Below are 26,911 nucleotides of genomic sequence, written 5' to 3' on the forward strand. Positions count from 1 at the left end.
TGCCTGATGTGTTTTCACAAATAAAATGGAAGTTTTCATTGATGTCAACATGTTTAAAATATACAGTTAATCATTGAGTGATCCAGTTCAGATCAGGCTAAATATTTTTAGATTTAGAGGTGATCAAATACAATTTAGCCCAGTATGGATAGGAGGTTACAGAAGCTGCCACTTTGCAAGGAGTGATGTTCACCCAGTGCTTACAGATCATTTATGTCTCATCTCTAACTCTGTTATTGTTATCTATTGAGTACCCAACATGTAGGACAACCTAAGAACTGCTTCATTTCTTCCTTAAATATAAGAGCCTTAAGCATAGAAAAAGGGTGTTGAGCTTAAATCCCATACACTCATATTTGGGGCTCATGATAATGGCTTCCACCTACTTCACCAGATGCTGCTAGCAAGTGGATAGCAGTTTATAGGACATATAGTTGTTTAATAATTTAATGTTGTGAGATCTTGTTACAGCTCTGACCTCTTTGAGAATTAGCATAAATCAAACTCTGGGGTCAGGTGTGAGGTTTGTGATGACATGTCTTGGGCTTTACAAAGAGGGGAGAGCCTAAAAGCTTTAATCTGGGTTCCCCTGTAAATATTGCTGTGACACCCAACTCAGGCTGAATCCAGGAGAGGTCAGGATTACAGATGAAGCCCTTGTCAAGTCTATCAGTGGTGATTCCTCCGATGATTACTAAAACAATACTTAAACGATTACTCAAAGATGCAGTCAAACTGTAGTTGTAACATCCTGTTTAGAGGTTTTAACTCTGAACCCCAGAATATACACGATGTTTGGTTAAGGACATTCTTTCAGCTTAAGGGTCTTATTGTAATAAGTAAATTCAGTTTTATTTAGACCATACCAAATGTATCAATCTGCTTTTTCAATGTAGTTTTACTGTTGTTCCATAAAACACCAATACTAAAAGGTAACTTTGTTGTGTGTAACAGCAGTTTCAAAATTGTATCCTCACCTAAAACTTACATTACTCAGTAGTTGCGTGAAAAGCTTTGCATATGAGAAATATTTATGCTAAATGTATTACAGTGAAAACGTTTGCATAAGAATAAACAAATGGATGGGAACCACTGCATTAGAGTGTAATGGATACGTCCATCCATTTATTACCTAAGCCCACTTCTTTGTGCAGAGTAGTGGGGTTGGCTGGTGCCTGTCTCCAGCTGTCATTGGGCGAGAGGCGGGGTATGGATAGGTCACCAGTCCATCAAAAGGCCATGCAGAGACACACAGGACAAACAATCCTGCATGCACAGGCATGCATACTCATTTAGGCTAACCAGTTAGCGTACGTTCAACAACAGTCATGTTTTTGGACTGTGGGAGGAAACCAGAGTACCTGGAGAGAACCCACATGTGCACAGGGATAACATGCAAGCGCCATGCAGAAAGACCCCAGGCTGGGATTTGAACCCTGAACCCTCTTGCTGCAAAGCAACAGTGCTACCAAATGCACCACGATGTTGCCTTATAATGTATACATCATTTGGAAAATGTAGAGTTGTGCTCTCTTCCAAAGCTGCAGGAGCAGGCCTTTGAGACATTCTCTATCTGCTTGTGCTATGAACTGTATTCCAAAGGGATGGTGTAACACAGCATTGGATTTTCATTTGTATGGCCAAGGCAATCACAGGCCACAGTGGTGTGCTAGCAGGCAGATCAATTTCTTATTACAGCATGAAGCTTGCATTCTGTCTTCAAATCTGTGTTTGTGGCTCTCACAAAAGGAGGCCTGGCCATTGCTATGAGACAGGAGAAAAAAAAGAGGGCGAAGGGAGGAACGTGTATCATAGTGTAGAAAAAGAGGGTTGGGAGGAAAATGTGCAGGGCTTCAGCACTTTGTTTTGAAGATATTTACATACATGCATTGTAAGAAACAAATTGAGGGTCTTTTCATGAGTGTTCAATAATTTTCACATGCGCATTACCTCATTTCACAAACGCACTTCACAATCAGTTCGGTTTTCCTCATTCTACTCTTGTTCTTTTTTTTATTACTGTCTGTGACTGCTTCTAATTACTTTACATATTTCCCCACCTGTCTTTGTACTTCCACATCCTTCCTTCCTTTTTGTACATTCTTATCATCTTCTTCTTCTCACCAAAAACCTGCTTCATTTACATCATATTCATTGTTTTCCATACTGTCAATTTCTTTTTTGTGTCTCATATTCTCCTCACTCTTTTTATCTTCACTCTTTCTGCCCCCCCCCCCCCCCGCCCCCCCCCCTTACCATCAGCTTCAAGCAAATGTGGAGAAGGCCCTGACGTTGTTCGGCCAGCTACTGACCAAAAAGCACTTTTTGCTGACATTCATCCGCACACTGGAAGCTCAGAGGTCCTTCTCCATGCGAGACAGAGGCAACGTGGCTTCTCTCATCATGACAGCATTGCAGGGGGAAATGGAGTACGCCACTGGTGTCCTCAAACAGCTCCTGTCTGACCTTATCGACAAAAACCTGGAGAGCAAGAACCACCCGAAGCTGCTGCTTAGGAGGTAAGAAAAGTGGGGATAAACAGAAGGTGGGAGAGTGGCTAAAACAGCACAAAAACATGTCACGTGCACCAATGGTTCTTCCAGTGGAGCTTTAAGTTTATGCCCTATGGAGTGTGCTTGTGGGTTCAAGCCTTTGTTTACCAAACTCTTTATACTTTGAGTGTCTTTCAGAAGAGCCTTTTTAGTTAGCACTGATTGGCTAAATAAAAACATTTTACTTCTTTTTTTTTTTTTTACCAAATTCATGACAAACTATCCATGTGCAATGCCTTGCTTTAGTTTTGATAACCCTGGAACTGTCAGATTCCTATCACAAATTTCAGCGTATGAACACAAAACCGTGCATAATTGTGAAGTGAAAGGAAAATTATGCTTACGATGTCCTGTTTGCAGCTTGCCAAAGGGCATGTAGGGGACACAGCAAACAAACGTAAGAAGGAGCTCTGACAAGATGACACCAAAATGGACCTTTTTGGCCATTGTGCAAAACACTGTGGTTTTTAATTAACACTAATCATCACCCTGACAACCCCTAAGGTTGAATGTAGTGGTGGGAGCATCATGGTATGGGCATGCTTCACTTCAGCAAGGACAAGAAAACTGTCAGAATTGATGAGATGATGGATGGAGCTAAATACAGAGAGGGTAACAGACTTGAAATGGAGGTTAACCTTCCAGTGGGAACACAAACCTAAAGATAAAGCCAGAGCCACAGTGGAAACGTTAGGATCAATGCATGTTAATGTGTATGAATGGCCCAGTCAAAGTTCAGACCAAAATGCAACTGAGAATCTACAACAAGACTTGAAAATTGCTCTTCACAAATGATTTCCATCCAGTCTGAGTGAGCTCGAGTTATTTTGGAAAGAAGGATTTGCAAAAATGTTGGTCGCTAGATGTGCAAAGAGGGTAAAGAATAAAGGGGTGCAAATAGTTTTTCAAGGATTTGTGTCTGGCTTTAATACGGTGATGAAATCAAATGAAAAGAATACTGTCAAAAATAGCTGATAGTTTGCTGTGAGACTGTCAAACCAGTGGTTTTCCTGTCCTGGTGGCCAATACTAAGAGAGGCGAATGGAAGGGACAGTGACTGTGGCTTCTGAGGCATTTGTGACAATACCTTGTCTCTATCTCTCGGTCCTGTCCCTGTCAGAGAGGATTACACCCCTGAGCACGCATGCATTCCCGCCGGAGCTGCTGCAAGACAGGCTGCCATATCCCTTCTCTTGCACTCACAGCGAGAGACATAGTTAGGGAAGGAAGTATGAGGAACGGAGCAGGTGTGAAGAACAGAGAGAGAAGGGCTTTGCTGGGGAAAGAAGAGAGACGAGCAATGAAGGAGAAAAAAATATGAGAGGTGAAAGAGGAAGAGGCAGCAAGAGAAAGGTGGATGGAGCTCCAGGGACACAGGGATGTGGTGATTGACAGAAACAGAAGGCACAATGTCTACTGGGAGATTTAAGCTTGAGGGAAATTGATGGGGGAGAAACATATAGGCGGAGATGGGGAAGAAGAGTATGGCTGTTGCACAGAAGAGTCGTCCAATATGGTGAGAGAGGCAAAAATTAGGGAAGAAAAGGGAAGCTGTGACAGACAGGCATGAAAAGATACACATAGCTGTAGAAAAACATAATTAGAGAAATGGTCTGTCTCCAAATAAATTGGAATCAAACATTTAATGATAAAAAGCTACTTTTTTCTTCTCATCCTCCACTCCTCGAAAAGATGTTTAATTAAAAATCTTATCAAGAAATGACTCTGAGTCCATGTGAAGCCTGCTCCCAGGGCCATATAGTCACAACAAACTGTCCCTGCTTACTACAGTCGCATCAGGAGCTGGGCTCATTAAGCTTGTTAAAAGTGTTTAATGTTGAGCATTTTGTCTAAATGCATGCATGTTTAAAAGCATGCAGAAAAAATGTTTTCCATGTGAATTTTACTTTTTTGAGTAAAACAATCTCCTGCTTTGGACATATTTAATTTCATGTCTTCATTAAAAGCTGAGACCTTAGTGCACAAGTCCAGGAGAACATCACCTGCTTTTTGTTTAGAGGCTATCAACCAACTCTGTAGGTATATGAACTTCCTGTTACAAAAGTGTACCCCAAAAGCATTTTCTGTCCCTTTTTACTGCCCTCTATCATCCCCAGCACCTTCATTTCCCGTCACATCCACTTTCATCTCATAGTTTTCTGACAGACGGAAAAAAAAGAGTGACATACAGTACAGACTAAAAGTTTGGACACACCTTCTCATACAAAGAGTTGTCTTTATTTTCATGACTATGAATATTGTAGCTTCACACTGAAGGCATCAAAACTATGAATGAACACATGTGGAATTATATACTGAACAAAAAAGTGTGAAACAACTGAAAATATGCCTTATATTCTAGGTTCTTCAAAGTAGCCACCTTTTGCTTTGATTACTGCTCCACACACTCTTGGCATTCTGTTGATGAGCTTCAAGAGGTAGTCACCTGAAATGGTTTTCACTTCACAGGTGTGCCCTGTCAGGTTTAATAAGTGGGATTTCAAGCCTTATAAATGGGGTTGGGACCATCAGTTGTGTTGTGCAGGAGGTGGATACAGTACACAGCTGATAGTCCTACTGAATAGACTGTTAGAATTTGTATTATGGCAAGAAAAAAGCAGCTAAAGAAAAACGAGTGGCCATCATTACTTTAAGAAATGAAGGTCAGTCAGTCTGAACAATTGGGAAAACTTTGAAAGTGTCCCCAAGTGCAGTCGCAAAAACCATCAAGCGCTACGAAGAAACTGGCTCACATGAGGACCGCCCCAGGAAAGGAAGACCAAGAGTCACCTCTGCTGCGGACGATAAGTTCATCCGAGTCTCCAGCCTCAGAAATCGCAGGTTAACAGCAGCTCAGATTAGAGAACAGGTCAATGCCACACAGAGTTCTAGCAGCAGACACATCTGTAGAACAACTGTTAAGAGGAGACTGTGTGAATCAGGCCTTTGTGGTAAAATAGCTGCTAGGAAACCACTGCTGAGGACAGGCAACAAGCAGAAGAGACTTGTTTGGGCTAAAGAACACAAGGAATGGACATTAGACCAGTGGAAATCTGTGCTTTGGTCTGATGAGTCCAAGTTTCAGATCTTTGGTTCCAACCACCATGTCTTTGTGCGGCGCAGAAGAGGTGAACGGATGGACTCTACATGCCTGGTTCCCACCATGAAGCATGGAGGAGGAGGTGTAATGGTTTGGGGTGCTTTGCTGGTGACACTGTTGGGGATTTATTCAAAATTGAAGGCATACTGAACCAGCATGGCTACCACAGCATCTTGCAGTGGCATGCTATTCCATCCGGTTTGCGTTTAGTTGGACCATCATTTATTTTTCAACAGGACAATGACCCCAAACACACCTCCAGGCTGTGTAAGGGCTATTTGACCAAGAACGAGAGTGATGGGTGATGCGCCAGATGACCTGGCCTCCACAGTCACCGGACCTGAACCCAATCAAGATGGTTTGGGGTGAGCTGGACCGCAGAGTGAAGGCAAAAGGGCCAACAAGTGCAAAGCATCTCTGGGAACTCCTTCAAGACTGTTGGAAAACCATTTCAGGTGACTACCTCTTGAAGCTCATCAACAGAATGCCAAGAGTGTGCGAAGCTGTAATCAAAGCAAAAGGTGGCTACTTTGAAGAACCTAGAATATAAGACATATTTTCAATTGTTTCACACTTTTTTGTTCAGTATATAATTCCACATGTGTTCATTCATAGTTGTGATGCCTTCAGTGTGAAGCTACACTATTCATAGTCATGAAAATAAAGACAACTCTTTGAATGAGAAGGTGTGTCCAAACTTTTGGTCGGTACTGTACATCAAACAACACTTAGTCCAAACGGGTGGCTTGCAGAAGTGCAGAGGTTCATCTCCTGTTTTTACCATAGGCCCACATTGATTTCCCTCCAATACTGGCCTACTTTTTTCTTTCTTCTAGTTATTTTATTTCAAATATTAACAAATTCCTTGTATGTCCAAAAACGTACTCGGCCATAATGCTTTTCTGATTCTGATTCTGATTATAAAAAGCTTTCAGTTTTAGTGGTAGCTGGACCAGAAAATATCATCTTGTTATAGGGCAGTGAAAACATACAATTGCAAAGTCATTGTTGAATACTGGGAGGATGACCCTGATAGCAATTAACCTACATTAGATTAGATAAAGGTAAATATTACATAAAATAAATAGCATAGAAATGTTTTAACAGCAACATAGTAGCAGAACCTGTCAGGTCCATGGTTGGACAACCTTCTATCTCTTCTGCCCCAATCCAAACTGCTGAGGAAAAACAAAGTAGGGAATATGGAAGATGTCCTATATATGTTTATATATTTGTACTACATCTGTACTATGAAGTAGCATTAGTGTCTTTCTGAGGATTCTAGAAATGTTTACTATTACAGGTCAAGGCTCTGAAAGCACCATTTCTTAAGCAATCACTGCCCTGAGAAAAAGAAAAAAGGTAGAAAGGACGGCGGTGCTTGAACTGTCTTCTGTTTTTCTCCTTCCCACCGAGTTAATCATTTTTTTGTCCGAGTTCTCAACAGAATTGATCCTTATGGACCCAAAAAATAGTCTGTATACCCTAAAGTTAGTTTCTATCAGAAGCTGAAGTTTAGAAACCAACATTAATATAGTTTCTTAATTTAAATGCCTCTAAAAAAATCTTGATCCTAAAATGTATCTGAGCACAACATACTTTCTAAGCTGCTACATATTCTGTGCATCCATGAACAAATTCATGGATTCATTAATTTAAAAAAAGAAAAGAAAATTATGAACCAGACACAAAATATTGTGAGATAATGGACTCTGAATGGCAGAAAATGACCTGCCTGCTGAATCATTGCTTGTTGCGCAGAGATTAAGACTGACACGTTGTCTGATGTCCAACCGGTGACACATGCAGCATTAAATACAATAACATTTGCAATGATAAAATGTTAGTTTCAATAATGCCTTAATAATTTGACTGCCAAATTAATTCTAATTTGTAATTCTAATTTCTAAGGCCAAATTATTCTAGCTCCACTTGGTCTACAAGAACACCACCTGCCCGAGTCAGTAACCCTGGGTTGACTTGCCGACTTGATAACCGGCTTCGCAGAACCACATATGGATGATTGTTTGCGTTAGGGTTAGTTGAGCCGAATCTCCTAAAGAATAAAACCTGGAAATGTAAAAAAAAATGCTTTCAGGTGTTGAAAAACGTTACAATAACAATACATCTGTTAAATACCATCTCTTTAATTGCTTTCTTTTTATTTGATTTGGTGGGTGCTTCTGTTGTTTACTAAAGAAGTAAACGAGCAGATGTTCCCCTCATAGAGTTGCAAATTTATGATTAACAAGAGAGGTGATTGAATTATACTAATTGTTGTTTTTATAAGTGGGTTTGCTCGAAACTAATGAAAAGGGAGAAAGGGGCTTTAGCAATAAATGAAGTGTAGGCGTTTGTTTTGCAAAGCAGTTTTGTTTTTAGAGGAGAGCAAAGGTTAACTGCATGAAGACTGATGATGTCCTGATGTATCTGATCAAAGTGTTGTTCTGTGATGACAGATTGTAGCTACATGTGCATGTTGGAAAAAAAAGTAACTATTGAAATCATTGAAAAGTTTTGTGGAACTCAATTTAAACAGTGAATCTCATATATCTTATAGGTTCATTACACAGTTATATATGTCAAGCTTTATTTTGGTTGTTTTTCTGTTGTCTTTTCAGGGAATTAAATCATTATTTAGGACCAATTCAAACTGAAATATTAGGTTATGACGATGTTATGGTCTAAACAATCATAGGGAGGACTGCTGACTTGACAGTTGTTCAGCAGACAGTAATTGACACCCATCACAGGAAGGGTGAGTAACAAAGGATCATTGCTAAAGAAGTTGGCTGTACACAGACTGCTGTATTCAGAGATGTTATTGGAAGGTTGAGTGGAAGAAAAAAACTGAGTGAAAGCAACAGGGATAAATGCAGTCTTAAGAGGAAGCAAAGGCTAGAACTGTGGCTGAAATCTGAGTTTGAAGAGTCAAGGCCTCTTACTTTACCTTTACATTACATTGCCAAAAGTACCAATGCCTCCTTTATTCACCATTGAATCACTGTGCTGGGTTGGCCAGAAAAACTTGCCTGACCTAAGCTTCATACGGAATCTATGAATTATTATCAAAAAACAGAGAGACTAGAGCCAACAATGCAGATGAGCTAGAGGCCGAAGTAAACGCAACCAGAGTTTCCTGAACAGCTCAGCAGAGCCATAGGCTGACCATTTTAATGCCACGCTGCAGTGCATATACTTTATAGTATACGGATGTACTTTTTAGTACATTTCTGCATTTATTAGTTCTATGTAATTTTCTAATTTGCAGAAAAATAGATGTTTTACCTTTCTAGCTGTAAGCAATGATTATAATTTGAACAGAAATAAACACTGCAGATATATTTATCTTTGTGAGACAAAACTATATAATGTTTTATATTTTGAAATAATTCGCTTTTGAATGATATTCTGATTTATTGAGATGCACCTACACTACCAGCCAAAGGTTTGGACTCACCCTCTCATTCAATAGTTTCTTTGTTTATTTCTACCTATGGGAACTTCTTCAAGACTGTTGGAAAACCATTTCAGGTGATGACCTCATGAAGCTCATGGAGAAAATACAAAGCAATAACCAAAGCAAAGGAGGACTATTTTAAAGAATCTAAAATATAAAAGATGTTTTGAGTTATTTCAAAATTTTGTGTTTGTTACATGATTGAAAATACCTTTGCCTAATAGTCTGGATGCTCTGTTTTTACTTTACATTCTGTTTTTACTTTACATTGTTGCCTTAGGTCAGATAATTCAAAAGTTTAATGATGTTGCTTATCATCTTTTTGCTGATGACATTCAGCTGTACTGCTCCTTTAAGCCTACTGAGGTTCACAAACTGTCTTCTTTGATCGGCTGCTTAACAAACATTAAGCAGTGGTCAAACAATAACTACAGCTAAACTCAGAAAAAACAAAGACCCTGATTATTGCACCGGACAGTGCTATGTCTGAAATTAAACAACAATTGGGTGATCTAACTCTCTCACAAAAAGATAGCCTTAGGAATTTAGGTGTCATTTTTGATCAAGCCCTTTCCTTGGAGCATCATTTAAAACAAATTCTAAAGATCTGCTTTTTCCAATTGAGAAACATTTCGAAACTTGGATCTATAGATTCCCCAATTGAACTAGAGATGATAATACATGCTTTTGTGTCTACACGACTGGATTATTGTAATGGTCTGTTTACTTGTTTTAATGAGAAGGGGCTTGCCCGTCTTCAGGTCGTCCAAAACTCTGCTGCGAAATTAATATCTCGCTTAAACAGAAGAACCCATATAACCCCTGTTTTAAAGTCGCTGCACTGGCTGCCTATTAGATTGAGATTTCATTTTAAAATTCTAGTTTTAACTTTCAGAGCTTTACACAGTGAGGCTCCTTTATACAATTCTGATTTGATACAAATATATAAATCCTGTCACAGTTTAAGGTCATCAAATCAAAATCTTTTAATGATTCCTCTCACCCGTTTCAGAACTCAAGGGGACCGCTCTTTCCAGGCTGTTGCACCCAGGCTGTGGAATGCACTGCCTATTTCCTTGCGAAGTTTGGACTCAGTGGATGATTTTAAAAAGCAGCTAAAGACATTTTTATATCAATAATCTTTTAGTAAGACTTGAGCTTATGATATGCATTTATAATTGTACTGTGTTTTTATTCTGTACTGTTTACTGCCTTATTCTGTTGTGAAGCACTTTGTGACATCCTGTCTGCGAAAACGTGCTATACAAATAAATTTTACTTACTTACTTACTTACTTGATGTCTTTACTCAGTATCTATGGTGTAGAAAGTAGTACAAATAAGCCAAACCCATTGAATGACTTGGGTGTGTCGAACCTTTAGATTTTTGTAGTGTTTTATAAGATAGAAGCATGTGTGGAGGTTCAAAAACATCTTTTGGCTTACTCTCTTTATTCTGGTTGCACTCCAACAAATCACAACTTTGTTCCCTTCTCTTCCAGGACGGAGTCAGTAGCTGAGAAGATGCTCACCAACTGGTTCACCTTCCTGCTTTACAAGTTCCTGAAGGTAAACTTGTCACCGGGATGCACACACAACGTCTGGAGCAGTAGCAGCTCTGGCACTTACCAACACACATGCATGCACAGCTGCAGTATGAGATAAGGCAGAATTACACCTCTGCCTTACATTTGAAAAACTCTTCTTTTTCTTAACTGAGTTTTGCAGGGACTGAACCCCTCTTCAGATGCAGTCGGTGATATTGTGATCCCTGTGCACTGTTCTTCAGAACGTAGAGTCAAGTTTTTCTCATTTCTTTGAGTCTGTGTGTTTTCTGTGCATCTTTGAATTATTCCCTCTGATTTCAAATAAGAGGTAATCAATAAATGCTGCTAAACTCATTCTCCTTCTAATGTATTCTCTCCATTCTAATGTTTCTGGAGCTAATCAGTTAGCATTGGGGCTTTAAACACCCTGTTAGGACAGCCAGTCTGCTGCACAGCAAACTGGCCAAGCCCCGGGGGGTCCCAGTTAGCATCTGTGTATGAGTGTGTGTCGGGTTTGGATCTTGTGTGCGTGTGTGTGTCTTGGCTTCAAATTTGAGACTGGACAGACGGAGTGGAGTTCAGTAAAAGGAGAGTGGGTTATGAGAGAAGCTGTTGGGGATTTGCTCAGCAGCTGTGTTTGTGAACTTTAGGCCCGGCCTAAAACAACAGAGACAAAACACGAAAAAGGTGGAACATACAGGGGTTGGACAATGAAACTGAAACACCTGTCATTTTAGTGTGGGAGGTTTCATGGCTAAATTGGACCAGCCTGGTAGCCAGTCTTCATTGATTGCACATTGCACCAGTAAGAGCAGAGTGTGAAGGTTCAATTAGCAGGGTAAGAGCACAGTTTTACTCAAAATATTGAAATGCACACAACATTATGGGTGACATACCAGAGTTCAAAAGAGGACAAATTGTTGGTGCACGTCTTGCTGGCGCATCTGTGACCAAGACAGCAAGTCTTTGTGATGTATCAAGAACCATGGTATCCACGGTAATGTCAGCATACCACCAAGAAGGACGAACCACATCCAACAGGATTAACTGTGGACGCAAGAGGAAGCTGTCTGAAAGGGATGTTCGGGTGCTAACCCGGATTGTATCCAAAAACATAAAACCACGGCTGCCCAAATCACGGCAGAATTAAATGTGCATCTCAACTCTCCTGTTTCCACCAGAACTGTCCGTCGGGAGCTCCACAGGGTCAATATACACGGCCGGGCTGCTATAGCCAAACCTTTAGTCACTTATGCCAATGCCAAATGTCGGTTTCAATGGTGCAAGGAGCGCAAATCTTGGGGTGTGGACAATGTGAAACATGTATTGTTCTCTGATGAGTCCACCTTTACTGTTTTTCCCACATCCGGGAGAGTTACGGTGTGGAGAAGCTCCAAAGAAGCGTACCACCCAGACTGTTGCATGCCCAGAGTGAAGCATTGGGGTGGATCCGTGATGGTTTGGGCTGCCATATCATGGCATTCCCTTTGCCCAATACTTGTGCTAGATGGGCGCGTCACTGCCAAGGACTACCGAACCATTCTTGAGGACCATGTGCATCCAATGGTTCAAACATTGTATCCTGAAGGCAGTGCTGTGTATTAGGATGGCAATGCACCAAAACACAAAGCAAGACTGGTGAAAGATTGGTTTGATGAACATGAAAGTGAAGTTGAACATCTCCCATGGCCTGCACAGTCACCAGATCTAAATATTATTGAGCCACTTTGGGGTGTTTTGGAGGAGCGAGTCAGGAAACGTTTTTCTCCACCAGTATCACGTAGTGACCTGGTCACTATCCTGCAAGAAGAATGGCTTAAAATCCCTCTGACCACTGTGCAGGACTTGTATATGTCATTCCCAAGACGAATTGACGCTGTATTGGCCGCAAAAGGAGGCCCTACACCATACTAATAAATTATTGTGGTCTAAAACCAGGTGTTTCTGTTTCATTGTCCAACCCCTGTAGTTTAGAGAAAGGAAAGGAAGAGAGTGGTTTGCAGTTCTGATGTCTTTACTGGGTATCTACGATGTAGAAAGTAATACAAATAAACAAAAGACATTGAATGACTTAAGGTATGTCCAAACGTTTTTAGAAGAGGTTTTAGAAGCTATAAAGAAAAAAATAGAAACACAAAAGAGCTGGAGGAGGACGGAAATTGGTATGGAGAAAACACGACAGCTTTTATTAAACCTTTGCGACTCTGCTTTTTCCTGAATTTTTAAGGGTCATGAAAAAGAAAGGCCCGGAACAATTTCAAGATTCAGTCAGGTGTGAACAGAGATGGGTAAAGGTCAAGTAGTGTTTCAGAGGGGCAGACGAGATGGAGCTTTTACCTACAAAAGGGAGCATGGAGAAGAAGAAAAAAGCAATCTTCCATCCATTACCCTGTTCTTAAAGTTCACCTGTCCTCTTTTCCCTGGCCTTTTTTGAAGGGTCAGGAACCTCATGTTTTTGTTCTATTTCTAAACCTGATATTTCTGCTTGTTGCTTCTGGTAAAATAAAAGATGATTGCATAAAATAGGTTTTGTTATTACAAAAAAAAAAATCCCAACAAGACACAGGAGGCACTAAAGCACGTACAAAGTCAAAGGTGCTCATGGACACTGGCTCCATTTGAAGGAGACAGAAGGACTGATATTTGTATGCTGCTAGAAAGAGAGGACGTCTGCCGATGTGCTGTGTTTTAACGGCAGGAGGCAGGCGGACCTGCACGATCCCACAGTGTTCATCTTACAGCTCGCCAACATGGCTGACTCCTGTTAATGCAGGAACCTGCCTGGTTGAAGGATGCAGGACAGGGAATGGGACATACAGTTGCCTTGCAAATGTTTTCACATCCCTTGAACTGTTTTGCATTTTGGCAGGTTGCGGCAACAAACTATAATGTATTATAGGGTTGCAAAATATTTGATAAATGTGATATGCCATAATATTGGTGAATGTCACGATGATCCTACATTCACACAAATTTTCAACTACAGAGTATTAATGTCTTTTTGCTTTAGGTTCATAGCAAATATGAACACCAGATGAGGTGTTAATCCAGCTACTTGGCAATAAATAAAATTCATTTTCCATCTCAACAACATGATTTTATTGAAAAAGTTCTTTTGGCCAAATAGCAGTTTAGTTTTATTTTCTTAAAATATTGCTAAAACCTAAAACTCTAATTTTCTGCTGCATCATGTATCACCAAATATATCACTAACATAGATCATCTGAATGCATGGTACTTATATAATTAGCTAATATTTATAGCAGTTTTTTTGCAATATTGATATTGCATATAATCAAATGTCAGTCTCTGCAAAACTCAGTATCCCTACTGAGTTTTGAGGAGTATTTCTATTCAGACCCCTTTTCTCTAATAGCCCTAAATAAAATCAGGTACAGTCAACTGAACATTGGGAAACCAACATCACACATCACTCCAAACCATGTGGTGGCGGCGTTATGCTGTGGGCATGTTTTTTTTTCATCAGGGACAAGGAAGTTGGTCAAAGTGGATAGAAAGATGCATGGAGCTAAATACAGGATATCCCTCAAGCAAGCTTTCCTTATGTTGGGAATTTGGCTTAAAGCCAATAAAATACTGTGGATTTTTCATTGACAAAATTCATGAATATGAAGACATTTGCAAATACTCTAGGTGCATTTTCCTCAAGGCACATAGCTCAATTTTGACATACAGTTAGTCATAATGACTAGTTGGTAAGAATATGTTTTAGACTGATAATCATACTAAGAACATCTGTAAATACATGAATATTATGCAGTAATACCTAAGTAGAGTCTAGCTATGTGTGACCTTTATTGACATCAATAATAATTTCCATAAGTAATGATGGTTTAAATCGATGTTATCCAAACTTAAAAGACTTGATGTCATTGATTTAAAAAAAAAAAAACATAGCTTACCATTATAAGTAAAGTGAGGTTTGCCTTCCAAAGTGTCAGAAGATCTGAAATGATTCTGTATTTTACAATAAAACTGTATACCTGAAGTGGCTCTGATCCGATCTGAAGGTCATCATTATATAAACAAGAAAGATGGCCAACGTTGCATAAATATGACCTGACTTCAAGACGTGTGGCTGGCAATGCTTAGCTGGCAGGGTCAGCTAAACAACTGGATGAAAAGAGGGGAAACTGGGCAGACAGGGGGCCCAACATCCCAGCGCTTGTTGCCTGGCTGACACGTCTCACACACCAAAGTGCTTGTCCAAGCGTTTTCCAGCCCTCAGTCATTAACCTTCTATTAACTCCTCCATCAATTGCCACTCAGTCTCACTCACACTTTCTCTTTTCTTCCTCCCTACTCATTCAGCCGGCCCCTCACACACAAATAGAGATTTTCGCAGCTTGTTTTTTCCCTCAGAGTGCAGACTCTGGGGAGAGCTGTTCTGTCTGTCTTGTGCCGTTTGCCAACACGGGCCATGGCCTTGTCCTTTCCCGCTCTGCCTCTATTTCTCTCAGAGAAGATTAGAAATAAATTAGCGGATTGCTCAGCAAAATGATTTGTGTACCTGTTTGTGGGAGAATGTTTTTGAAAAGTTTAATTCAAGTTGCACCTGTTTCTCTGTTTTCCTTTTTTCAGGAATGTGCTGGGGAGCCTCTCTTCATGCTGTACTGTGCCATGAAGCAGCAAATGGAAAAAGGCCCAATAGATGCAATCACAGGAGAAGCCCGCTATTCCCTCAGCGAGGATAAACTCATCAGACAACAAATTGACTACAAAACTTTGGTCAGTATTCATGCAGTCTGGTGAACATACTCTTTTTTCACCTGCTTTTAGCAAGTCTTATTTTTTGCTTTAAAACAGAATCTTTTCCATCCGTTTCTACTTCCTGGTCCATATTTGAACCCTTTTCCGTATTTTACCTCTAGACGCTGCACTGTGTAAACCCAGAGAATGAAAATGCCCCCGAGGTGACAGTGAAGACTCTTAACTGTGACACAGTGACTCAGGTGAAGGAAAAACTGCTGGACGCTGTGTACAAGGGGACCCCGTACTCTCAGAGACCGAAGGCCTCGGATATGGATCTCGGTGAGGACTTAGGTGGAACAAAATGCTGCAAGCACTTCCAGTTAACACACTTAACAAAGATGTGCTGCAGAAGGGGTGGGGGGGGGATAATTTTAAGTGCTCTCTGAAGTCAGAGGGCGCCATTCAGAAATGAGAGGAGAATGCACCTGAATAAAGAATGAAAGAAGAGTTCTTAAAATTGTTCATTTTCTTAAACATAAATATCAAATTTCCTTGTTGCACTGTTGTTACTGTATGATCTGACTTGTTCAGGAGTGGTAAATTAGTGCGAGCATGTCCTTGCCCATGTGTTTGATTCCTTTTGTGTTTTCTGGTGACAGAGTGGCGGCAAGGCAGAATGGCACGGATTATCCTTCAGGACGAGGATGTCACCACCAAGATTGATAACGATTGGAAGAGACTCAACACCCTAGCTCACTACCAGGTACCCAGCTGGATAGATCCACCATAATTACAGCTGCATGCTTCTGCTTGGTTCTAGCAGGTTTGATTGAATGCACCGTTTTTATGTAAACACCAAAATAATTCGAGTAGGTACATCTGCAACGAAGGAAAGTGTTATCTAGGTCAAGCGAAACACGTGATTGGATGAATATATCACCATGGGTGTATCTTTTGCTTATGGTATGGCTGTATCTTTAAATAATGGTCTACTTCTCTACATATATTTATACACGTGCATTGGCACAAACTGACACCATTTTAAATGTCTTGTGAAACATCATCTTCATGACTGAAGAACATATAACATTCATTCTTTTCGTCTTGCCTTACAACTGCTAAAAGTAAGAAAAAAAGGAAAAAACAAAGCCCATTGAAAAAATCAATAATGTTCTCGTGCTCGTCGTACTTGTTGTCTTCCGCTTATCCGGGACCGGGACGCGGGGGCAGCAGACTCAGCAGAGACGCCCAGACGTCCCTCTCTCCAGACACCTCCTCCAGTTCCTCCAGGGGGAGCCCAAGGCGTTCCCAGGCCAGCCGAGAGACATAGTCCCTCCAGCGTGTCCTGGGCCGTCCCCTGGGCCTCCTCCCGGTGGGACGTGTCTGGAACACCTCCCGAGGAATGCGTCCAGGAGGCATCTGGTATAGATGCCCGAGCCACCTCAACTGGCTCCTCTCGATGTGGAGGAGCAGCGGCTGTACTCCGAGCCCCTCCCGGATGGCCGAGCTCCTCACCCTATCTCTAAGGGAGTGCCCGGCCACCCTATGGAGGAAGCTCATTTCAGCCGCTTGTATCTGGGATCTCGTTCTTTCGGTCATGACCCAAAGTTCATGGCCATAGGTGAGGGTAGGAACGTAGACCTACCGGTAAATTGAGAGCTTTGCTTTTCAACTCAGCTCTCTCTTCACCACAACGGACCGGCACAGTGCCCCCATTACTGTGGCAGCCGCACCGATCCGTCTGACGATCTCCCGCTCCATTCTTCCCTCACTCGTGAACAAGACCCCGAGATACTTAAACTTCTCCACTTGAGGCAGAAACTCCCCTCCAACCTGAAGAGGACAAGCCACCCTTTTCCGGTCGAGTACCGTGGCCTCGGACTTGGAGGAGCTGATCCTCATCCCAGCCGCTTCACACTCGGCTGCGAACCGCCACAGCGCATGCTGTAGGTCTTGGCTAGAGGGGGCTAGCAGGACCACGTCATCTGCAAAAAGAAGAGACGAAATCCACTGGTCCCCAAACCAGACCCCCTCCGGCCCTTGGCTGCGTCTAGAAATCCTGTCCATAAAAGTTATGAACAGGACCGGTGACAAAGGGCAGCCCTGCCGGAGTCCAACATGCACCGGGAACAGGTCCGACTTAGTGCCGGCAATGCGGACCAAACTCCTGCTCCGCTCGTACAGGGACCGGATGGCCCCTAATAAAGGGCCCCCGATTCCATACTCCTGGAGCACCCCACACAGGGCATCATGAGGGACACAGTCGAACGCCTTCTCCAGGTCCACAAAACACATGTGAACCGGTTGGGCAAACTCCCATGAACCCTCGAGCACCCTGTAGAGGGTATAGAGCTGGTCCAGTGTTCCACAGCAGGGACGAAAACCACACTGCTCCTCCTGAAGCCGAGGTTCGACTATCGGTCGGACTCTCCTCTCCAATACCCTGGCATAGGCCTTACCAGGGAGGCTGAGGAGTGTGATCCCCCTGTAGTTGGAACACACCAGGTGTGTTCTTATGAAGGGGGACCACCACCCCAGTCCGCCAGTCCAGAGGCACTGTCCCCGACCGCCACGCAATGTTGAAGAGGCGTGTCAACCATGACAGCCTTACAATATCCAGAGATTTGAGGTACTCAGGGCAGATCTCATCCACCCCCGAAGCCCTGCCACCGCGGAGCTCCTTAACCACCTCGGTGACTTCAGCCTGGGTGATGAAAGAGTCCAACCCCGAGTCCCCGGCCTCTGTTTCCACTGAGGAATGCGTGATGGCAGGGTTGAGGAGATCCTCAAAGTACTCCTTCCACCACCCGATAATGTCCTCAGTCGAGGTCAGCAGTCTCCCGCCCCCACTATAAACAGCATTGGCGAAGCACTGCTTCCCCCTCCTGAGGCGCCGGACGGTTTGCCAGAATCGCTTCGAGGCCAACCGGTAGTCCGTCTCCATGGCCTCACCGAACTCCTCCCAGGCCCGAGTTTTTTCCTCTGCCACAGCCCGGGCCGCAGCACGCTTGGCCTCACGGTACCCGTCAGCCGCCTCAGGAGTCCCACAAGCCAACCACAGCCGATAGGATTCCTTCTTCAGCTTAACAGCATCCCTTACCGCCGGTGGACACCGGGTTCTGGGATTGCCGCCGCGACAGGCACCGCAGACCTTACGGCCGCAGCTACGGGCAGCAGCATCTACAATATATGCGGAGAACATGGTCCACTTGGACTCTATGTCTCCAACATCCCCCGGGATGACTAGCACAGAAGTCCAATAACAAAAAACCACTCGGATTCAGATCGGGTAGGCCATTCCTCTCGATCACGCCTCTCCAGGTGTCACTGTCGTTCCCCACGTGGGCGTTGAAATCCCCCAGCAGAATAATGGAGTCCCCGGGAGGGGCACTATCCAGCACCCCCGACAGGGACGCCAAGAAGGCCGGGTACTCTGCACTACCACTCGGCCCGTAGGCTGAAATGATAGTCAGAGACCTCTCCCCAACCCGAAGGCGCAGGGATACGACCCTCTCATCCACTGGGGTAAACCCCAACACGAGACGGCTGAGCTGGGGGGCAACAAGCAAACCCACACCAGCCCGCCGCCTCATCCGGGGGCCACTCCAGAGTAGAAGAGAGTCCAACCCCTCTCAAGGAGATGGGTTCCAGAGCCCACGCTGTGCGTGGAGGCGAGCCCGACTATTTCTAATCGATATCTCTCGACCTCCTGCACAAGCTCAGGCTCCTTCTCCCCCAGCGAGGTGACATTGCACGTCCCTAGAGCCAGCCTAAGCATCTGGGGATCGGGCCGCTGAGGTCTCCACCTTTGTCTGCCACCCAATCCTCTTTGCACCGGTCCCTCACGGTTCCCCCTGCAAGTGGTGGGCCCACTGGGGGATGGCCTCGCGTCTCTCGTTCGGGCTTGGCCCGGCCAGGTCCCGCGAGGAGCAACCCGGCCACCAGGCGCTCTCCGACGAGTCCCGACCCCAGGCCTGGCTCCAGGGTGGGACTCCGGCTCCGCCGTACCGGGCGACGTCACGTGCCTCGATATTTTGTTCTTCATGAGGGATTCTCGAACCACTCTTTGTCTGACCCATCACCTAGAGCCTGTTTGCCATGGGAGACCCTACCAGGGGCATTTAGGCCCCAGACAACATAGCCTCTAGGATCATTTGAGCACTCAAACCCCTCCACCATGTTAAGGTGGCGGTTTAAGGAGGGGTAATGTTTTGAGGACAAAATGCGGAAACTTATGAAATTCCCACTTAGTTTGCAGATGTACCGCTCTCAAATAATTTGTGTTACTCAAATGCAATTACCACAGTTTTACAATTTACAGGCTTTAACACAACATAATGTAACTGCCTATTTAGAACAGAAAAGTAACAGGTATTCCTCTTCAGCTGAAATAATGTAACAGACACCAGACTCTATAACATTTATTGTTGTTTTGATTTTGATAGAAAGACTACACACCTGCCATAATTTCTTAATAGTTTACAAATACCAGCGCCGAATATTACACCTTTGGTAGTGTAACACAAGTATAACAAGCTGGTTATTTAGTCAGGCTGGAGGTAGCTAGCATGCAGTTGGCTGCTTGAGAGGTATGCCAGCTGTGGTTTTTTTCTACCTTAAAAAGAGTGATGCTTGGTCTTGTTATTTTTACACCAGGGAGGGAAAGGTGTTGTAGTTGCCTTTCTGCGGCCAGCTGACTGGCAGTGCAGAGCTACAGGTAGAGAAGGGAGAGTGCTGCATTAATTTATGCTTCATACAGCTGGAGAAAACTCTGGCGCTTTAAGGGCATCTCATTAAAAGCACTTTTAAAATGTTAGCCTTTTTTTGTTGGGTGTATGTGGATATGGGTAACTAGACCTTACCTTAAATCCACCAGGTGAATCCCAAGGATGTAGTAGCTTTATTTTTTATTCAATTGTTCAGTCGGGGGTCACGGTCAGAAAAGGGAGTAGATGCCAATGAAAACCTTAAACGGATCAGAACAACAATTGACTAAAGCCACTTTATGCCTGGCAAATTGGGAACAAATGATAGGAAACATTTGGGGTTGTTAAAACCAGTACTGTAAAATCATGCTTGCGAGAATTCTGCTGTCCTGTGTAACTGAACGTGGAAATCCTTTTGCAGGTGACAGATGGCTCAGTGATTGCCCTAGTGCCCAAACAGAACTCGGCCTACAACATCTCCAACTCCTCCACATTCACCAAATCCCTCAGCAGATATGGTACGAGAGAAGGTGTGTGTGTGTGTGTGTTCTGTGTGTTTGTGTTTACATGTCTGCGTGCACAAGTGTGGGGTGGGGGGCTTTTCAGCACTGTTGGGTTTCAGGTTGTTTGTCACTTTCATTTGTCAGAAATGTTCAAGAAAATGTATTTACTTTTAGATGCATTTTAGATAAAATTGTGTTTTTACAGAAATGGAACGATACACCTTTTTCTTTACTTTTCACCTGTTTAACTTGGAAAGTTTTATAACAAAAGTCTCTCCGGCTCATTGAAAATATCTACTCACACACAGCCCATCACCTTTACTCTGCCCGTCCATGGTCTACTCTCACCTGACATTTCAAACCCCTCAATCCTTTCCTGCTTTGTCACTCGAGTGACAAGCATTCAAAGTGAAAGCATAATGCTCTGTGTCACAAATATGGGATCATTGTCCGATAAATGGAGGGAGGTGACGGTGGAGAGTGACAGACATTTTTATTCTGGACTGAAAGATTGACACGGCTGCCACCTTTCAAAAAGCTTTTAACTTCACAGGAAGGTTTACAGTTTGCAGCTGCCTCAGGCTTTTTATTTATGACTTCTCTTCCTGTGGACCTGAAATCTGTTCTTAAACCAGGGATTTTTTTTTTTTACACTGGTCTTGTACACTGATATAAGAGGGTAGAATTATACAGTTTATGTCGGAGTAATAAAAGTATGGAAAGTTTGACATAAAGCCATTAAAAGTCCTGTATAAAGTTTATCACAAACCACATAGAAAACGAGGCAAACATGATGAAGACAGTGCTCTGATCAGATGAGGCCAAAACTGAATTTTCAGGCCTCGATGCAAGATGCTCTGTGTGACAGAAAATTAACATGCTACCTAACCCTCACCCCAACCCAGAGGGGAAAATATGGGGGTGCCAGCATCATGTTGTAGGGATGCTTTTCTTCAGTTGTGACAGGGGAGCTCGTCAGAGTTGATGGGGAGGTGAATGGAGATGAATACAGGGCAATACAAGGAGAAAAACCTGTTTGAGACTGCCAACATTTGAGACTCACATTCCAGCAGGACAACGACCCTGGTTTAGATCAAAGCATATTCATGTGGCATAGAATGACCCAGTGCAGATCTAAATTTAACTTAGGTTCTGTGGCTAGACCTGTCAGTGAAAGGTGGGTTTACAAAGCATATACTCAGGGGGGGCTGCACAGCAAAAATGCCAATGAAAAATGAAAAACATTGAAGTTTGTTGTTGTAATGTGACAAAATGTAAAAGAAAGTTATTAGGTCAGTATACTAAATAAGAATCTTACCCTCTCCACTAGAGGGCACTGTTTTCTGCACACAAGAATTTACTCTCGCTGAAGTGATGATATGAAATACACACACTCTCTCTCATTGATAAACCAAAACTTGAAGGGAAACTCCTTATTTCTTCTTCTCCTTCCAATATCCTGTTTGCTTTAACCTGACCTTCCTTTAAATGTCTTCAGAGAGCATGCTGAGGACAGCCAGCAGTCCAGACAGCTTGCGCTCCCGAACGCCCATGATCACTCCTGATCTCGAGAGCGGCACCAAGCTGTGGCATCTGGTAAAGAACCACGACCACTCAGACCAGAGGGAGGGGGACAGAGGGAGCAAGATGGTCTCAGAGATCTACCTGACCAGACTGCTTGCCACTAAGGTAACGAGATACAAATCCTCCCCCTTTGACACGAACCATGTCATGTAGTCCATTTAAACCTGCAGTCTCTGTTGACCTTTGTTTGGCGGTGGTCTCAAGGCTCATTAACATTTTTCATAACCTTTTCCACAAAGACACACATATGTACAGTCTTAATTAGGAGGTTGACCTTTGACTATTGAGTTGTTAGCTTTGTGTTACTGGGCCCTCTATTGGTGCCCTCTGGGCTTTTAGATTCAGGTCGGTACCATCATTATTCACCATATTCCACCATGTCCTCCAGAACACACACATTGTGAGGAACTGTAGTGCTAGATGTAGACTGTTCAGACTTTTGTGGCTGATTTTCAATCTGTTTTTTGTAAAGCTTAATATTGAATTTAGCAATTTCTGATTTCTTTTTCAGAACTAATTCAAATTATTTTAGGGTAACTGGGCTGAGCTTATTTAGCCTATATTCTAATCATACCGACCACTCAAAGGACTTTACATTCTTTTAAGCCATGGGCACATACTCAGACATTGATATGTAGATCAGTAGGCAGCTTGGAGTTAGGTGGCTTGCCCAGTAGCACTTCGGCATGTAGCAGGAGGATAATGGAATCAAACCCCAAACATTTTGGTCTGGTACAATACAATAAAGGTTTGAAAGAACTTTATAAAGGTTAAAAGATCTATTATTTTTTCATATTTTGTGGGGTTGTATCATCCATGTATTAATAGACAGTATCTTACCTGCAACTGAAAGCAGTCAGAGTGAACTCACTTTCAAAGTAGCAGCTCCCAAAAGCAAAGCTGATGTAGGAAGTACTGATAGTACTTTATTTTCTGCTGTACTCTGAACTGAATAACAGTCTTCATGCTACACATATTGTCGAAATATGAATTACTTTTTACATAGATTTATATTTAGATGACATTTTCTTTCTTTCATTTGGCACATCAGAACCTAGATTTTTGTTAATGTCATTGTTTGGTTTTAGAGTTTCTGACAGAACCCACAGATTATTGCACACTATTTAAAATCACAAAAAGGACTATTTCGCTGCTTTTCTGACCTGTAGACCCTTTTAGATTATGGCTGTAATATGGACCTGTGGTTCTTAGACCAGGGCTGGTTTAGATGGTAAACAAAACGTTGAAACTACAGTTTTTTTTTAATTTTATAAACAAAATAAAGATATCACAGATCTAAAATTGTACTTTAAAGAAACTGTATTTAGTCTAGGATATAGTCCAGATTTTAAATGTGTGTTACAGGATTTTAAACAGAGCTCATTTAAACTGACCAGGCGTATACAGACCCAATGTGGTGATTGTTCAAATTGGGGAGAAAGATTCTCGTTTCTGTAGTTTTAGATTGAGGAAACGTGTTCTGAAATCAGCTTGCTGTGAACCCAACCTGAGGATTTGTCCCTGATTCTCTAAGTAAGATGATTCTGACCACTGTTTATGTTGAGTTAGATTCTGATTACTCCTAACTACCCCACTCAGCCCTACTTAAAGGGACAGTACATAATTATTTTTTATATCAAGAAAAACCCAATTAGCATTTTTTATTAAATGGGATTATCTCTAAACATGATGCTAAGAGCCATGAGTGAAAAATGAAATACCTTTAATGTGCAAATCTTCCAAGAAATTTTTTTCCTGACTCACAAAAACCAAACAAACATACATTTCTGTTGGTATCTGCTCCCTGAACTTATTGTCCATGCAAATATAAAATACACAATCCAACAACAGGTGTCAAACTCCAGTCCTCGAGGGCCGGTAACCTGCAACTTTTAGATGTGCCTCTGCTTCAACACACCTGAATCAAATAATTAGGTCATTAGCAGGTCTCTGGAAAACTTGACTGCATACTGAGGAGGAATTGCAGCCATTTGTTTGAGGAGTGTCACATTGGAAAAGTTGCAGGACACTGGCCCTCGAGAACAGGAAGTTGACACCCCTATTCTAAGCAATAAAAGTAGTGAGAAGATCCATGGCCTAATACATAATCTCTCCCCGATGGTTCACTCAATACCTCAAGATTTTCATTGTTTCAGCTCCAGCTAGGAAAGTGCAAGGTTGGCTGCATCACTGTAGCCTCAATGGGGAAGCGATTAACATGCACGCTAGAGGAAGACAATGGGGGGAACATGGAGCTCTGCAGTTTTCTTCTACTTATTACATCCCCCACAGCCTTGTGTGTTTAGGAAGCAGATTAGTTAATGTGATTAAGTACAGAACTGCAACTTGAATTTTCTGTCTGGTTTAAATAAAGTTTTGCTGAAGGTGGCCTGGTTGCTTGTGGGAAATATAAAATCATTTCAACCTCAGAGGACTTTGAAAGGATTCTGGCTCTCCAGAGTTGTGTTATCTGGTTAAAAAAAACATGGCAGAGAATCCTCAGGCTGAACTCCCATTGAGCCCCTTCCTGAATACAGAAAAGTCTACTGAGCACTCTGCATCATCACAAACTCTCAGTGCACTGAAAGCAAAGCACTGTTATTCTTAACAACCTGCTGGTGACAGGTTTTGCCTGCAGCTACACGATTCAAGCAGGTTATGCTGTAACACAACTGGTTAAACTGGTATACTTGTTCTGGGTTACAATGACTTATTAATTATCAGAGGGCTTTAATTAAACATAACCTGACAGACCCACTCACACGATCACTCCCAGATGGGGATGTGATGGTATGAAAATCTTGTATTACAGCAGTTGTGTGCATATTTATCAGGGTTCCTATATAGCCTGTAAAGTCTGGAGATGTATGGAAGTTGATTTGAGTATTTTCCAAGTGTCAGTAAGTCTGATAAAAGAAAGTAGAAAATGAAAAGATGTTTGTATTTCCAGACTTTATTCCCAATCTTATTGTTACATGTTGTATCCATCCATCCATCCATCCATCCATTTGTAGAATGAATGTCTTCTGTAATAGTTTAATCACTGCTTCCCACCCTTACAAGTGTGCTTCTTGGCCAACCAGGAAGATATTTTAACCTAGGGTTGGTTCTCTTGTTCAGGGTACCCTCCAGAAGTTTGTGGATGACTTGTTTGAAACCATCTTCAGCACAGCGCATCGCGGCAGCGCCCTGCCGCTTGCCATTAAATACATGTTTGACTTCCTCGATGAGCAGGCTGACAAACACTCAATAACAGACCCTGACGTACGGCACACCTGGAAGAGCAACTGGTGAGGAGAAATGCAGCAGTGCTGACAGTACTCTTCCCCTCTGTGCCTTTTTCATTATTAGTGTGAATGCTCTCTTTGAAGTATTCTCTAACATCTCCATCCCTCCACCCGTTTTCCCTCCATCCTTGCAGTCTTCCACTAAGGTTCTGGGTGAATGTGATCAAGAACCCACAGTTTGTCTTTGACATCCATAAGAACAGCATTACAGATGCCTGCTTGTCTGTGGTGGCTCAAACATTCATGGACTCATGTTCAACATCAGAGCACAAACTGGGGAAGGACTCTCCTTCCAACAAGCTGCTGTATGCTAAAGACATCCCCAACTACAAGAATTGGGTTGAAAGGTGGGTCAGTTAGTTGGAATTTATGATTGTACTTTAAGATTATCTTTAGCATTTCTGGATGTAAACTCCTTTTTGCGTTTGCTCAGGTACTACTCGGACATCTCCAGGATGCCTGCCATCAGTGACCAGGACATGAGCGCCTACCTGGCAGAGCAGTCTCGGCTTCATGCCAACCAGTTCAATAGCATGTCAGCTCTACACGAGATCTACTCCTACATTGTCAAGTACAAAGATGAGGTCAGATTTGATGTTTTGCTATTAAACAGTTCAGAAGTTTGATAACTGGCGAATCAGGAACCAGTTTTAGACCGACAACCAGAACATTACAACAAAGTTTTAAGATGACAATATTGATTGTGATCACCCTACTTTATCCTCACCTGTCTGTGAGACATTATGAACATAAGGAGCAGTAAAGGTCCAACCAACTGACTGCACGGTTTCTGCAAGATCTTAAGAAGGCAATAAAAAGTTTTGCATTTGCCCAGATTTATATTTAGATAAGGTTCAATTAGTGCATATGCTTCTTTTGGTTTTTTTTTACTTGTGTTTTTTATGTTTATTTTAAGACATTTTTTATGGGGTTTGTTGTTCTGTGATTTTTGATCTAGCTGAGAAATTTAGGTTATTTAGAGAAGTAATCAGCTCTATCAGAAGGAAAGTGTCCCCCAAATATTCAGCTTTCCCCACAGTCCAATCCTGAAATAAATCTAGCACCTGACAGTGACTAATACAAAACGGAGATTTCAATAGTTTGCTAGTTAGATGCTTATGATGTTTACCATGTATTTTAACTGTCGAAGTTAGGAACCTTAGGTCTCATAGCACTCAAGTTACATTCCAAAAAACACAGTTTAAGTTGTGTTTAACTTGCTTTAGCTGTTAAGTAAGTTAAATATGTTACTTTCATTAATTAAGGATTTCAGGATTAAGGATATTTCATTGTCACACATCAGATATAGTCGCCTACCTGATATGTCCTCAAAGTAGTCATCTGTGGTTGCCATAGTTTTTACATTAACAATGCATATTGAGTATCTCTACATCCACCCTACATTTGTGATTTTTATCTAAAACTTATTTATTATTTTGTATCATATGTGTTTAATTAAA

At 42.3% G+C, this 26,911-nt stretch overlaps 1 protein-coding gene across 4 annotated transcripts in view; it reads left to right on the forward strand.

The window, feature by feature from the left end:
* Positions 1-26,911, forward strand: part of LOC124856168 (plexin-A1-like) — a 271,437-nt gene that overhangs the window by 237,259 nt on the left and 7,267 nt on the right. For 2 of the 4 annotated variants that reach the window (XM_047346402.1, XM_047346403.1), the window contains exons 22-31: positions 2,263-2,519; positions 10,614-10,680; positions 15,261-15,407; positions 15,551-15,710; positions 16,031-16,134; positions 20,499-20,607; positions 22,079-22,269; positions 25,285-25,454; positions 25,586-25,798; positions 25,885-26,035. In XM_047346402.1, the coding sequence (XP_047202358.1) occupies positions 2,263-2,519; positions 10,614-10,680; positions 15,261-15,407; positions 15,551-15,710; positions 16,031-16,134; positions 20,499-20,607; positions 22,079-22,269; positions 25,285-25,454; positions 25,586-25,798; positions 25,885-26,035 (1,569 nt within the window). The remainder of the gene's footprint in view (positions 1-2,262; positions 2,520-10,613; positions 10,681-15,260; positions 15,408-15,550; positions 15,711-16,030; positions 16,135-20,498; positions 20,608-22,078; positions 22,270-25,284; positions 25,455-25,585; positions 25,799-25,884; positions 26,036-26,911) is intronic. The other 2 variants (XM_047346404.1, XM_047346405.1) reach the window with 1 other exon arrangement.

This window comes from Girardinichthys multiradiatus, chromosome 20 (genome assembly GCF_021462225.1).
Source record: "Girardinichthys multiradiatus isolate DD_20200921_A chromosome 20, DD_fGirMul_XY1, whole genome shotgun sequence".
In the NCBI taxonomy this organism is placed as follows: Eukaryota; Metazoa; Chordata; class Actinopteri; order Cyprinodontiformes; family Goodeidae; genus Girardinichthys; species Girardinichthys multiradiatus.